The sequence below is a fragment of the Heterodontus francisci genome, chromosome 26 (assembly GCF_036365525.1).
Source record: "Heterodontus francisci isolate sHetFra1 chromosome 26, sHetFra1.hap1, whole genome shotgun sequence".
Taxonomy (NCBI): domain Eukaryota; kingdom Metazoa; phylum Chordata; class Chondrichthyes; order Heterodontiformes; family Heterodontidae; genus Heterodontus; species Heterodontus francisci.
In genome coordinates, this window is record NC_090396.1 from 48,737,992 (window position 1) to 48,753,776 (window position 15,785).

Below are 15,785 nucleotides of genomic sequence, written 5' to 3' on the forward strand. Positions count from 1 at the left end.
GCACTTTAGGAAAGATGCGAGGGCATTGGAGAGAGTACAGAAAAGATTCATGAGAATGGTTCCAGGGATGAGGAACTTCAGTCATGAAGACATGAAGATAGATTGGAGAAGTTGGGATTGTTTTCCTTGGAGAAGAGAAAGCGGAGAGGTGATTTGATAGAGGTATTCAAAATCATGAGGGGTCTGGACAGAATAGATAGGGAGAAACTGTTCCCACTCATGTAAGGATAAAGAACAAGAGGGCACAGATTTAATGTAATGGGTAAGAAAAGCAATAGTGACATGAGGAAAAACCTTTTCACGCAGCAAGTGGTTAAGGTCTGGAATGCGCTGCCTGACAGTGTGGTAGAGGCAGGTTCAATTGAAGCATTCAAAAGGGAATTTGACTGTTATATGAAATGGAAAAATGTGCACGGTTATGGAGAGAAGGCGTGAGAGTGGTGGTAGGTGAATTGCTCACTCGGAAAGCCTGTAGAGACACGACGAGCCAAACGGCCTCCTTCTGCGCTGTAACAATGCTGTGCTTCTGTAAAATAGATATTGGGCGGTGTGAGTAAACTTTGGAATGTAAGAGGACATGGGATCCACTTACAGGAGTAACTGATGCTACTGAACCGGAGAAGGTGTTTATGGGAGACCCTGAATTTGTAACAATTGGTGGCAACCACATGGGATGTTGATTTACATAAATGACAAAGATGATTCAACAGAATTAAATGTAAAGTTGAGAAAACAGAAATAGCAAATTCTAAAAATATGACCAGAATAAAAGGGGCAGAAACTAAATTAACATGCTTATCAACTGAAGAGAAATGGTTTAAGCATGTAACAAACGCAAAGGAAAAGGCAAGGATGTTCTAGTTAGAAATGAGAAAAAAAGAGCAACATAAACAGGAAGTAGAGTGAGAAAGAGCACCTTAGACTGGTAGAAGAGCGAGAACAAGAACAATGCAGGCAGAATAAAAGTAAACAATGTAAATTCAATCCAAGAGGGAGAGCTTGTTTACACTCTTAAAATGGCAGAGAAACACATCTCAGCAGTGAGTACTATAGATAGGATTGTGAAACTCTTGATCCATTATTTTATTAAAACAAATTTTATTCCAAACTTTAAGAGATCATATTGCTAGTTTTAGCCAGTCATTTGAATAGGTAGCAGGACACTAGTAGCGGGACTAAAATGAATGAGCCAACTGACCTAAGACATTGCTAAGTGAAAAAGTACTCTGTGTTTTCCTGGGTGAAGCAGGGTAATAGTATGGATTAGATTTTTGTAAAACCTGCTCCTAATTTGTATGTTCGTATGTATATATGAAATGGACAGACAGGAATGTACGAAACTAAGGACTTGGACGGTCATTTTAGAGAAAAAGTTATACAGCTCTCAGATGTTTGACCAACAAGGCCGTAAGCAAAGGTGTAACAGATTACAAGGTTCTTTGACAATTAATGCTAAGATAAATTTCTGGAAATAGTGCAGGCAATTTAAGAATCTGGTTGCTTGATCAGGGGTGTAAATCTCTCAAGCAGCTAATGGCATGTGATGATCATTTTTCGACCTCGTGAGCAGAGGCCAGCTGTTGCGCAGAAGGGAGACAACCTATTTCATGCTGTCCGACAGAGATTACTTGGCAAGTCAGTTGTTCAGCCTATCTTGGGTTGATAGAGGGGAACAGCCAAGTAGAAGTCAAAGATGTGAAGACAATTAAGTCAGATGTGTTAAATGTGACAAAGCAGGGCACAAGGCAAGAGATATTTACAGCCAGAGCAATCCAAAACTAATCCCATTGCTGATCATGTAGTTTACGGCCTAACAGGGGACAGGCCACACATCATTCACAGGATGCAACTGCCTCAGTATGCGGCAGAAGGAGGTAGCCTATGCCAGAACCTGTGGCAACATCCAGCTACAAACCAGGAATGAAGCTGGGGGTGAGTGATGATCTGGCCACAGGGACCATACTGCCAGTTATGGGCCTTCAAAATGGTACCCTACTGTGCAATATTTGGAACTGCACTTCATGCAAGGGGTCAGAGGTGCCAAGCACAGGAATTGCATGTTGCCAAGCAGTTCATGGACTCCTGGGGTCTGAGATGATCTGCAGTCATGGTGGTACACCTAGTTTGGGCACATGGTCTTCATAAGCGAGTTGTCAGGCTCACACATAACGGTCTATAAGGGGAGGGAGAGAGAGAGAGAGAGACAGAGACAGAGAGATGTCACATTTTGTGATTCGGACTATAACCTATTGGGGGATGCATTGTTACATCCCATAGGTTATGCTATTGTGTCAGTAGTGCTATGATCCTGCAGCTTTTTTTTTTCCAGGAAGACTGCAGTGTGCCTTTAAGGCTGGAAAAAGAGCCGTACTGCTTTAAGGCAGCAAGAATGCATTCTCGTTGCCTGGGATACAGACAGAGACTGCGATTCAAAGGGTGTATTCTCTTTGCCTTGGATACAGCCACTCGGACTGAATATCGAGAGATACATTTGTTACAATTTAATTTTAAATTGGCTTATAGTGCAAACAGACTGTTCTAAGAGAGGAGACAGACAGCTGTGTGTTAACACCTGAAAGAAGAGCTCTTTGATAATTTAAACTGAAGGAAGGGAAGCTAGGCTGTGACAATATTTTATCCCTCAATAATTCTAAAGCCAGATTGATTCTATTGAAAGTGGTTGCGAGTTGTTAATGTACTGTGGTCATTGCTGGAAGAAACAGGAGTTTGTAACTTTGGGTGTTGGGACTGCTTTTCTTTCCTCATCGGACCCTGGAAGATTACGCGTGGACTTTAATCAGAGGATTGTTCATCGGAAAGTGTAAATTTGCAAGGACTCTAATTTTTTTTCTATTTTAAATGTGGGTTATATCTTCATAGTCTTTAAGAATTTAGTTTTTCTATTTAAACAGTTAATTTGTTGATTTAAAGACACCTGGTTTGGGTAGCCTCATTCGGGGGTTAATAGATGGTACAATTTGGCTGGGTGTTTTTTTAATTTGGAAAGTTTAAGATGATATGTTTGGTGATCTGTGGAGAGATGGGACTGAATTAACAGTGCGTTTCTCCCACCACAATCAGAATCATATATTTTGATTGGAGGCTTTGACTGGAGCGGTCGGTCGTAACAGTAGATAGTGACAGAAATTTTCTGATGACAGGTCACCAACTGAAACATTCATTCTGTTTCTCACTCCATGCTGCCTGACCTGCTGCGTGTCATTTTCTGCTTATATTTCAGATTTCCAACACCTGCAATATTTTGCCTTTGTGTTAGATATTGACAGTCTGAGTCAACTCTGAAATGTAAGGATAGACAGGATACACTTCTTTCTGGAGTTGACCCACACAATATCTACTTACCTACTGACAGGGCATCTACAGTGACCCCAAATTTGTAATAACTCCCAGAAATTGCACAAAACCTGATTCATAATTTCAGAGAGAAATTTGTATTCGGAGAGAACCAAAAGATTAGATATTTTAAAATAATACCACCATAACTTGTATCAAATTAATTATTTCAATTTACATTTAAATTCTGCTGAACAAACAGAAACCCCACCTATGGAGTGACTAACATTTGAGGGCTCAGATTCAAATAAACTCTACACAACAAATACTAACACAATTTAAGAGACAATTTCTGTACCTGTAACAGATGGAGAAGGAGAGCTAGGTGTTCCATATCCATAATCATTCACTGCAATCACGCGGAAATCATAGCTCACACCTTGTTTCAGGATATCCATGCTAAAGGTGTATGATGTCACTTCCTTAGGAACATCCTTAATTAGAATATCCCACAATCCTTCATCTGGAAAACATAAAAGTAGTGCCATCACAAATATTTATAAAGTACCTGTTTATTTAATTGATCTCCCCAGCATGTACTTTGGAAAATCAGTAACTAAATATTAAGCCAATCAGAGAAAGAAGATTCCAGGTTTTGGGTAATATCACACACAAAGTACAAAATTGCTGAGGGCTGTCAATGCCAGTGGAATGTACCAAAGCACGAATAAGTTGATTTAGGAGCAAGGGAGGAAAAAGAAAGTTGTAGCATCAGGGTTTCTTTCGGGTAGAAATAACAGTTCATGATGTTATCATAACTTAACTCATAGCTTAACTTGCTTGTACCAAATTCCTCTTTGCACTTTAAAAATATTGGAGAGAGGTATTTAGTATGGCATGTTAAACATTCATACAACATCACCAATCCTTGGCACCCTTTGTTTCACTAGTAGTCCATGCTAGCTGTAAAATGGAAACAAAGAATGATCACCAAATGCCTCCAAGATCAGTCTACACTCCTGCTGAGCATTTACAAACACTGAAAAGCAGTCAACTGATGCTTTAATAATGGAACTGATCAGCATAAGGTGAACACGGTAAAAATTTCTAGAAAACTGACAGTAAAACATTTATGAAACAGTCCTGCAGGAACAAATGGCCTAACTTTTGTAGAAGGAACAGAAAACAAAGGTTTGTTATTTTTCCATGAACTTTACCACACCTACATATGCAGGGCAGAATAAGATCAATATGTTGCAAAATTAGTCTTTAAAACTGTTGTGCAGTTTTTTGATGCATTGCCCAAAGTGATATTGATCCCTGGTCTGCATTGAGGTCTCTTATTTCACTTGCGGGATTGGTATCATTGTTACAATTAACCTCACTGCACCCAGGCTGGGAAAGGAATCACACTCCAGAAGACTATCAGTGGGATCCCATTGTGCGTTGTCTCTGCCCTGTTCTGTAATGCTTTGGGGTTTCATATGAGGCCTCAGGTGGGTTGCACAAGCCTGGAATGGAAGTAGAACTGACGGGAAGACATCACCTGCTGCAATTCACTCCAGTCCCACCTTTGTTGTCCCTTGGGTACTGCTGACTTACAAGAGGCAAGAGTACTTTTCAGTGGAAGAAATGGGGTCCACAGGAGTCTTTCAGGTATACTGAAGAAAATCAGGTATTACCCGTGTTAGGTAGGCGATCTGCCTCGAAAGGGTATTTTTTCATCCACATTAGTAACTGGAGAAATGTATTCAATTTTTTTTAAAACTGGAACAATCAGCAACTAATGATTAAGCTAATCAGGGAAAGAAGATTCCAGGTTTCAGGTAACATCACACATAAAGCACAAAATTTACTACAATTTCTACTAAAATCATCAGACAAACTTGCTGGCTTTACTGCCAAGAGGCTGGCCACTTCCATAATTTGCCCGACTGTCTAGTGGGTGCTCCAGCTCAGGTGATACTGGGTATAGGCACTCACTAACAATATGCGAATTGCCTGACTCTGGAATCCAACGTGTTCAGGAACTTGGATCTAGGTCCTGCTACACTACTGTTATGCCATCAGAGGGGAAAATTGCTGTTTTTTGGGCCTGTCTAGATTCATAAATGATTAAAGACCATTTGGGAATGATAAGAGTGGGAAACAGGTGCTTGAAAATGTTTAGTTGATTGCATCTTCATGGGTTGACATGAGAAATCAAAAAGAAACCCATTTTATTGCATGGAAATATCTCAAATCAGACATCTTGTTATTGTGTTAACTGACATGGAAGAAAGCATTGAGAGAAAGAGTAGCCTGCCCCTTGGCAATGTCAGAAGATGAAACGGACATTCTTTTGTGCAGATAAATTTTATTCAACCAAGTTCAGATTTTTTCAAACCACTGAAAACAGAATTAGTTCTGACATTTACAAAATACTTTAACATCACAGGTTTTCTATGCAATGTTGATGCCTCAGGCACTCAGTAAATGCCATCTCCTTGGACCCAAGATTTCTTAGTATTACAGAAAGAAGTTTAATAATCTCATCAGCTTCCTTAGCCCTTCTTTGCAATCGATTTGAGTGTGCCGCTCATTCAGTTATTACCCTGACAGTGCCAGAGACGTCCAAGGTAAAAATGGGATATGAAGGTGGTTCTGTAGAAATCAGTCCCTGGCTCCTGTGCATGTGAATTCAGGTCTCTGCAATCCTGCAATGAAAAGGATTTTAGAGGACCTGGAACAGATGGCACAGATCACAGCAAAGACATAGCCTCAGTGCCAATAACTGAGATGGCTTGAGCACAATTCAAAGCAGCATGGAACAGATCTGCAGATGCTCTCTTCCTGCCTTCTCCACCCCCTACCTCTAGATTAGTCATGCATCCAAAGTGGATGCTTTAATAACTGGCCTTAAGGCTTTCAGGAACCATTTAGAGAAGGATGAAAACTTGCTTCTAACAGCTCTGGTTGCCATTTCTTAGGATGGAAAGGATTTGACTAATGTCATCAAGTCTTCTCTTTCACTGATCAATGGGCAGTCAAATCCAGGACACAGCACAAGTGGCAAGGCTAGAATATGCCCTTATGTTACCGTTCTATCTCCTGATGGAAGTTCATGTGGTTTGTCCAGCCAACATCCTCAGATGCCTTCTCATGTTGGTGGTAGGATCAAGGCCAAGATTACCCACCCACCTGCAGTGGCAATGTACCTTGCTGAAGACTCCTCCCAGGCACAGAAGCCTCGAGATGAAGGCCACCTCAGTCCCAAGGATCTCACTCTACCACATCATAGCCAGGCACCACAGACATCCCTGGCCCTCAGGTAGCAGCTCAGCACAGCAGCAGGATAGTTTTGAACAGCATTGATAGGCACCAGGGTAGTTATTGTGATAAAAAGCACCAATTGCATATGAACATCCATCCAGCTTCAGCCAGAAGTGCCGAGTGGATGATCCATCTTGGCCTCCTCCTGAGATCCCCAGCATCACAGATGCCAGTCTTCAGCCAATCTGATTCATTCCACATGATATCAAGAAACGTCTGAAGGCACTGGATACTGCAAAGGCTATGGGCACTGACAACATTCCGGCAATATTACTGAAGACTTGTGCTCCAGACCTAGCCGCGTCGCTAGCCAAGCTGTTCCAGTACAGCTACAACACCAGCATCTACCCGGCAATGTGGAAAATTGCCCAGGTATGTCCTGTGCACAAAAAAAAGGACAAATCCAAACCCGGCCAATTACCGCCCTATCATCTACTCTCGATCATCAGTAAATGGAAGGGGTCATCGACAGTGTTATCAAGCGGCACTTGCTCAGCAATAACCTGCTCACTGATTCTCTGTTTGGGTTATGTCAGCACCACCCAGCTCCTGACCTCATTATAGCCTTGGTGCAAACATGGACAAAACAGCTGAACACCAGAGGTGAGGTGACAGTGACTGCCCTTGACATCAAAACAGCATTTGACTGAGTATGGCATGAAGGAGCCCCAGCAAAACTGGAGTCAATGGGAATCGGGGGAAAACTCTTCGCTGGTTGGAGTCATACCTAGCACAAAGGAAGATGGTTATGGTTGTGGTTGTTGGAGGTCAATCATCTCAGTCCCAGGACATCACTGCAGGAGTTCCTCAGGGTAGTGTCCTAGGCCCAACCATCTTCAGCTGCTTCATCAATGACTTTCCCTCCATCATAAGGTCAGAAGCGGGGATGTTTGCTGATGATTGCACAATGTTCAGCACCATTCACGACTCCTCAGATACTGAAGCAGCCCATGTCCATATGCAGCAAAACCTGGACAACATCCAGGCTTGGGCTGATAAGTGGCAAGTAATATTTGCACCACACAAGTGCCAGGCAATGACCACTTCAAACAAGAGAGAATCTAACCATCTCCCCTTGACATTCAATGGTATCACGATTGCTGAATCCCCCCAATCAACATCTTGGGGGTTACCATTGACCAGAAACTGAACTGGACCAGACACATAAATGCTGTGGCTACAAGAGCAGGTCAGAGGCTGGGAATTCTGTGGCAAGTAACTCACCTCCCATCTCCCCAATGCCTGTCCACCATCTACATGGCACAAGTCAGGTGTGGGATGGAATACTCTCCACTTGCCTGGATGGGTGCAGCTTCAACAACACTCAAGCTCGAACCATCCAGGACAAAGCAGCCCACTTGATAGTCACCCCAACCACACCCTCAACATTCACTCCCTTCATCACCGATGCATAGTGGCAGCAGGGTGCACCATATACAAGATGCACTGCAGCAAATCACCAAGGCTCCTTTGACAGCACCTTTCAAACCCGCAACCTCTACCACCTAGAAGGACAAGGGTAACAGATGCATGGGAACACCAACACCTGCAAGTTCCCCTCCAAGCCACACACTATCTTGACTTGGAACTATATCGCCGTTCCTTCACTGTCGCTGGGTCAAAATCCTGGAACTTCCTTCTTAACGGCACTGTTGGTATACCTACAGCCCAAGGATGTCAAGAAGACAGCTCACCACCATCTTCTCAAGGGCAATTAGGGATGGGCAATAAATGCTGGCCTAGCCAGCAACATCCACATCCCACAATTGAATAAAACAAATTCAGTAAACTATCATTTCTAATTTTATTGCAATGAATAAAGACATCGCCTCACTGGCCAGTAGAATTAGCAGTTCGATCCCAGGAACAAACTATACCAGCATATTGGGCTGGATCTTGCTGAAAAAATAACAGGGCATTAACAATGCACACCATTATTCATGTGCTAAATAGCCAGCACGTTCAGGGGGTTAAGAAATACGCCATGACTTGTGAACATCCAGCACTTGCTGGTTGATTTATGCCCAGTTTGCTTCGCACGAATGGCATCTCACCCTTAGCAGCCCTGTTGCTTGTAAGAACATGCTGGATTTGCACATTAATTGTCCACGAAACACACCACAGAAAGTCTAGTAATTATGAGTCTAAGTACCTTTTCTCATGTGATAATTGTTAATGCAAAATCAGTTAGTCTCTGGCCCACAATGGGAACGATTTAAAGTGTTCAATTTCATTCCTGCATATAATCAATCGATTTTAAAAGTGTCTAATTTATAACTTCCACATTTTTTCTTGCTTTTTTTTTCTCTCTTTTTTTCTCTCTCTCAATCCAAACTTTCTTTAGCTCTATACATTTCTCTTTTTTTTTCTCAATTTACACTTCTTCACCCTTGTTTCTGTTTCCTAATGCAATCCTTAAATCTCATTGGTTAAAGAGATACACTGTCCCGCAGTTAATTAAGATCCCAGATGCCCTGCTGCCCGAGCTGTGCCGTCATCATCTTGCACATCCAGTGAGCTGCGATGTAAATGTTTTCTGAGCTGAAAGGCGCAGAATAAAGTCTAACTAACTGGGCACACCATGAGATGCCCCTCTCCAGCAAGGCCTGACAATGAGTAACACAGACCTCACTGACAGAAGAAATAACACCAATTCAATAGAGCACAGAAAAGAAAGAGATTGAGGCTGTCTCTTTCAAAAGTGGTATTTCCACAACATGCCCCACTTTCTAAAGCTCTGGCTTTATCATGCTGTGCTTTTAGCATTGTTTACAGCAGCTGTCACTTTAGGCCATATGGCAAGCAGAAAATCAGTCTTACAATGGGAATTTGACACCTCTATAAATAAGCTTCACGCAGCTGATGGAACCCTCAATATTTTGACCTTTACATCAAAGATATGACCCTCACAGCATCATTATCTGGGCTTAATGTTAATGGCAGGTCAGAGTGCAACTGCTTAATGCCCCTTGGAGAGTACATAGTGCCAACCTAGAATTTCTTGCAACAAATTAAATATGGAAGATACAGCCAATTTCCATAACTGAGTGATTGCAGAGCCCAGACAGTTCAGTGGGCAACAGTACTACCTCATTTTGCCCCCTACAGTTTTCTCTTCTGCTTTCCTGAAGTCATTGATCTCTGTTAAGAGGCTTACAGTACCTGGCACCAGCAGTTACTTCTCATGAGTGGGAGTAGACATTGAGTGTTGACAACATAATAGACAAGGTGCAGCTGAAAGATACTGTGCTGAGGACAGACATCTCAGGAGAATTGAATGTGATGACTGCCGAGACCAGAAAACAAGCTGGTCAATTTGGATCAGAGTGCCAAATAGAATTTTAAAAAAACCTTTAGGTGACCTAATGCAAATTCCAGCAAGCCTGGCCCAATAAGTCAACACCTGAACTTGTGCAAAAATGACACAGTTCCAGGTGACAAGACTGAGAGACAGCGGCACTATCTTGAAAAGTGGCATAGTCAGTTTTGCTGCTGTTATTTCATAAAGACATTTTGGACTAATAGAGAACATGAGATCGAGTTACACAGTTCTAGTGTTCCTGATTCAAACAGTAAACAATAAGTGATGAAGTGCTTTTAATGCCATATTGCTGGTATGTCTGTGTGTATGCACACACATACAGTTTTGCACAAATGCATCAAGCGGGTCTTAGATGCTTTGGTCTCTACAGCTTGGAATTTTGTCAGTTTCCTATTGATAAGCAGCTGCCACATGACATTGCAATTTACTGAATGGCATGATTCCCAAAATCCAAGCAAGTGAACTCAAAGCCCCTTTGACTATCAGTATTACATCAACAAAAAAGGATCCAATTTCTCTCAAAGCGTATCTTGTTTGTAACCTGCAGCACACCATCAAGCAAATGAATGCTTTTGTCCCAAATGGCTGCCACAATGCCTTCATTTCAATGAACTTATTTGGATAAATACCATTGTAAATGTTGACTTGCTTTACACAAATGACCTCTGATGTCATGATATGTAAATAAAGGCTTTTGTCAGTAGCCATTTTATGTGCCCCATGGAACATGGTGTTTGGAGTGAGTAGCCATGATTTGAGAGGGTTTTGATAGCTGTACAGACAACCGGCAGATGTGCAAAACATCAGAGAATAATTAGGCCCCATGGAGTTTCAGCAGGGAAAGTTTTAATTTCAGAAAACTCCTGGCTGCAACTTTGCACAGGACATCGACAGCTGGGTAAGCCATTACGGCTTTGAATTCTCCAGTACCTGCTCCTATGGACACGAAGGGAGATTTGAGAGGGAATTGGCAATTCTTCCAGTAACGATGGCCACAGAGTGGGATAAGAAACCCGAACAGATAAGAGTAGCAACTCTATCATTGATGGGGAAGGAGTGTTACAAGCTGTTTTGTGCCCTGAATCTCACTGAGGAGTAGAAATGCAAGATTTGAGAGATTTTGGAGGCCTTGAAGTTCCACTTTGAACCCTCTACTAACGTAATTTATGAACACTTATGAGTTTACCACTAGAGCTCAGGAACAGAGGCAGTCCAAGTCTTCCAAGCACAGTCAATGATGAAGAGGAAAGGCAACTTTCAGAAGGTCCAGCAGAAAGATCAAGGCCAGAGTCCTGGATCAAGGCCAGAGTCCTGGATGTAAATAATGTGGAGGACAGAACAAGAAGGAAAAGGAAGCATGTCCAGTGTGGGGAAAGTAGTGCTCTAACTACAAGATGCTGAATCACTTTGCACGCAAGTGTTTTGATAGAAAGAAGAAAAGCAAGCCTATAAAGATAACTGATGGAAAAATGTCGAATAATGATTCTGACGAATCACGCTACATCCCAGAACATGTTGGTGTCGTCAAGTCTCAAGGTAGAAAGTGATTTGTGACTGTTGCAATGATGACTGCGGAAGGAGAGCATCAAGCTGATGTGAGATGTCAGATAAACACTGGTTCTACATGCAACCATCTTCTTAGGGAGTCTCTCGGCACCGAAGATGACTTGCTTCCACTCCGGTTCAGTGCGTTTAAACATGGCTAATGAGTCGGATGCGCAAACAACAGACTCTACCACATGTGGGACAGGTGGTTTTTGAAGAGTTGGATAGGCGGGTTATGTGGGGGACTGTGCGCTCCTTCCGCTGCCTGTACTTGGCTTCTGCGTGTTCCCGTCAAAATCTCACGAGATGCTCAGTACCTTCCCAAATGCCCCTTCCCCACTTTGAGCAGTCGAGGGACAGGGCTACTCAGAAGTCAGTGGGCATGTTGGATTTCTTCAGGGATGCGTTGAAAATGTCCCTAAAGTGCTTCCTCTGTCCTACTGGGAGTCTTTTGCTGTGGCGGAGCTCAGAGTAGAGCAGTTGCTTTGGGAGCCTGGTGTCAGCCATGCAAGTAATGTGGTCCACCCTGCAAAGCTGGTTTTGGGTGATTAGCACCTTGATGCTGGGAATGTTGGCTTGAAGAGGATGCTGACGTTAGACCACCTATCCTGCCAACGAATGTGAAGGATTTTGCGGATTTTGGTGGTATTTCCCCAGTGTCTTGAGGTCCCTGCTGTAGATTATCCAAGTCTCTGAAGCATATTGCAGTGCAGGGATCACTGCTGCCCAGTATACCATGCCCTTAAACCCACATTTGAGATCCTGGTCTTTGAATACTCTCTTCCTCAGTCAGCCAAAGGCACAGTTGGCACACAGAAGCCGATAGTGGATTTCATCATTTATGTCTGCCTATGTTGAGCGACTCCTGACACATGCGAAATGGTCTACGTTTTCCATGATCTCGCTGTGGATCCTGCAACATCATGTGAAACATCATGAGCTTTGCAGACATGTATGAAATTGCTCAAGGTGGCAAACTGAATATGAAACTGTTGAAGGTAAAGTTGAGGCTCTATGATTGAATGATGCTCACCCCAGAGGACAAACTAAGCTGAGAGTCCAATGCAATGGGAAGAACAAAGAACTTCAGTTCCAGATAGTGGACACTAAAGCAAACTCCCCTCATCTCGGCTAAAACAACTCTGGAGCTTGGACTGGTAACCCTCCATGTACCAGAAGAGAAATCTATTCCCAAGTGTGGAGCTGCTGTGACTAAAATAGCAAAGGAGATAGTTGTGCCAAAGAAAGCTGGGAAGAGAAAGTAAGAGGAGCAGAAGAATAAGACTGGAATTGATGCATCCTTTTCGCTATTTGTTGGAAATTTGAACTAAGAACTTTGAGGAACTCAAGACAGCCCTGAATGGCTTCTTCATCAAAAAGAAATTTTCAGTTGCAAATATCCAAATTGGATTTAGCATGAAATTCAGTTCCAGAGACTTTGAAACCGAAGAACAACTGGAAAAGGCATTGGAATTCAATGGAAACAAAGGGCTGGGACTTGCAGTCAAACTTGACCAAACACTCAGCAAGGAAAGCAATGCATATAGCAAAAGAGAAAGGGACTGGAGGACATTGTTTGTCAAAAATCTCCCATTCAAGATAACTCAGGTTCGTCTCAAAGAGATTTTTGAGGATGCTATTGACATTAAAATTCCTGCTTCTTGTGATGGTTCAGGGACTCAGGGTATTGTGTATATTGAATCTGAAAAAGAAGCAGCTGCAGATAAAGCATTGGAACAGAAACAAGGCACTGAAGTGGAGGGCAGGGTCATCGTTATTGATTTCACTGGCGATAAGAGTCTGTTAAATGTAGAGGGTAGACAAACACAACCAGATTCCAATACACACATTATAAATAACTTGGCATATTCTGCAACAGAAGAAACCCTTCAGAATATTTTTGAGAAAAACATCGTTGATCAAAATACCAGAAAAGAACGGCAGACCAAAAGGATTTGCATTTAAGTTTGAATGTATTGAGGATGCTAAAGAACCTCTTGAGAATCGCAGCAATACAGAAATTAAAGGGAAAATTGTGAGGTTGGATTTCAGCAACTAAGGGCACAGAGGTGGTGATGGTCCCAGCAAGACTGGCTGAAATTTAACACAACCCAGCAGGATTGTGGGACCAGAAACAGAAGCGGGTGGTGAAGGCCCTCCGGCTTTGATCTCTGCACCCGCCGCAATTGTGTGCCAACTGGCAAATTAGCGCCCAGCCGTTGGAGTCGAAGACGAATATGCAGGTGGGGGCTGGTGGGGTGGCAGCAGCAAGGTGTGGGCCATGACTTGGAAAGAATGTGCTGGCGATCTGTTTAAAGGGCAGCTTGATATGGCTCTACGACTTGGCATGTCATCACTGGTTAGTTTTGTGTGCTGTAAATGTAAAAATGTATATGGCATGACAATGAAATGGAAGAGTTGTGAGGCAACTCATGATTGTATAGAAGGAAACTGATCACCTTTGCACTGTTTTTATTTTTTGACTTGATGCTGTTTTAAACTGTTTGCGAATGTAATTTTTACAGATTTTTATGAATAAAGTATATTTTGGAAATCAAAAAAAAAAATCACTGGTTAGTTTTATGCATGATCGTCAAACACCTTTGAGCCCCACTGAGCATTGCAAACCACCCTCCAGCCTACTCAGACCACCCTTTCATTTGCCAGTGACGACATAGGCGCTCCACCAGATAGAAAGTATCCCACCACAAGACCTTGAAGCCTGTGTAACCCATTTGTGGCCATGGCAGAGGCAACAACCCATGCGGCCCCTTGGTTCAGCAATGACTCCCTGCATGTACTCCTCCAGGCTGCTAAGGCAAGGCAGGTGCTCCTCTTCCCTCGAGACTGAAGGAGGAGACCTCTCTACTGAACCAAGCAGGCCTGGATCAAGGTAGCAGAGGTGGTAAGCAGGCGTGGGTCAGATGGAGAGCCTGGATCCAGTGCCATAAGCGGAAGAACGACCTTGTCCACTCCGCCAGGGTGAGTGACAAACAACAGTCTCCCTTGGGTTGGAAGCAAATGGGTGGGTGTGCAGTTGGGGGTGTTGGGACATGATAGCCCACCAGATGGAGGAATGGCTACAGTTCTGTCAGGGGGCCTGTGCCTGGCACAGCTGACCCGCACAAGGGTGCAACTGAGTGGCAGGCTAATACTTGCACCACACTCGCCCCAGAAGCTGCAGCAAGTACGTGGAGCGGGTGGTCTCCGAAGTCTGAGCATTTAATCAATTCTTGTGTCTGCACAGGAGAAGGTGGCCCAGAATGCCAGAAAAAGGGCACGGACTGGTGGTGGCACCCCTTGTTGGCCATATTGACGCCAATGGAGGATGAGGCGCTGTAACTGTCTGGCAACCACGGAGGACGATCCATCGCAGAAGGAGAGGCTGGAGCACCTATTGAAGAGAGTGAGTTTTTCAGGTAATGGGCATAGGGGGAGCAACAGACAAGCATGAGGGATGGTCGCACGTTCCAAGTTACAGACATGTGGTTGAGCTGCAGCCAACTCTGTGTGCTTACATCTGGAGTGTTACGTGGGTTTGATCTTTCCGTTTTCTCCCGCAGGTGAATCCCAACAATGGCCAAGGGACATCCGTCCACCTCTGAGGAGGAGGGGACCTCAGAGGGTGCAACGTCACATCCTTGTCCTGCACCCTCCACCAGCTCAGATACTGGTACCTCAGTGGACTAACGTGTGGGTAGAGTTTCGGGGTCACAACCTGGTACTAGTACTGCGCAAGTGGCAGACCAGCTGTCGGAGACTGTGACAGCCGAGGCCTCTGACACTCAGAGGACTTTGGGAAACCAGGCCCATGCTGAGTCCCAGGCTGATGATGATGATCCTCTGGAGTCGTCCGTAAGGTGGCAGATGCTGCAGTGCAGCGTGAGGTGCATGACAATCTGGCGGAGATTCCAGAGGGTATGTGCAACCTGGCTTGGACAGAGGGAAGAGTCCATCCAGGCCCTCGTGTCTGCGCATATGGCCTCCTCCACTGAGAGATTGGTGACTGTCATGGAGAGTCAGATCTGACAGACTAATCAGTGACTGTCAGAGATGTGCGTAGACCTACACACCATAGCACTGTCCATGAGCTCAACGCAGCAGCGGCAAGGTGAGAGGGGGGTGAGGCACCTGGAACCTCCACCAGGTTCTCGTCCTTCCCAGGTCAGCAGGGAGGTACCAGTGTGCCTCACAACGCTGGAGCAGCAACAACACTCTGCACCTGGGGGCTCTACTCAGGGCACTGCTGGTGTGGACAATGGCTCCTTAGCCCCTCTGCCAGTGACACCAACGCCTCAAGTTGCTGGGGGGA

The 15,785-nt window shown here is 44.0% G+C and overlaps 1 protein-coding gene across 1 annotated transcript in view; it reads right to left on the bottom strand.

Moving 5' to 3' along the window:
• The window catches only part of LOC137384323 (protein sidekick-2-like), a 506,965-nt gene that overhangs the window by 110,540 nt on the left and 380,640 nt on the right, over positions 1 to 15,785 (bottom strand). Inside the window, exon 39 of the mRNA XM_068058191.1 lies at positions 3,653 to 3,817. Coding sequence (XP_067914292.1) covers positions 3,653 to 3,817 — 165 coding nt within the window. The remainder of the gene's footprint in view (positions 1 to 3,652; positions 3,818 to 15,785) is intronic.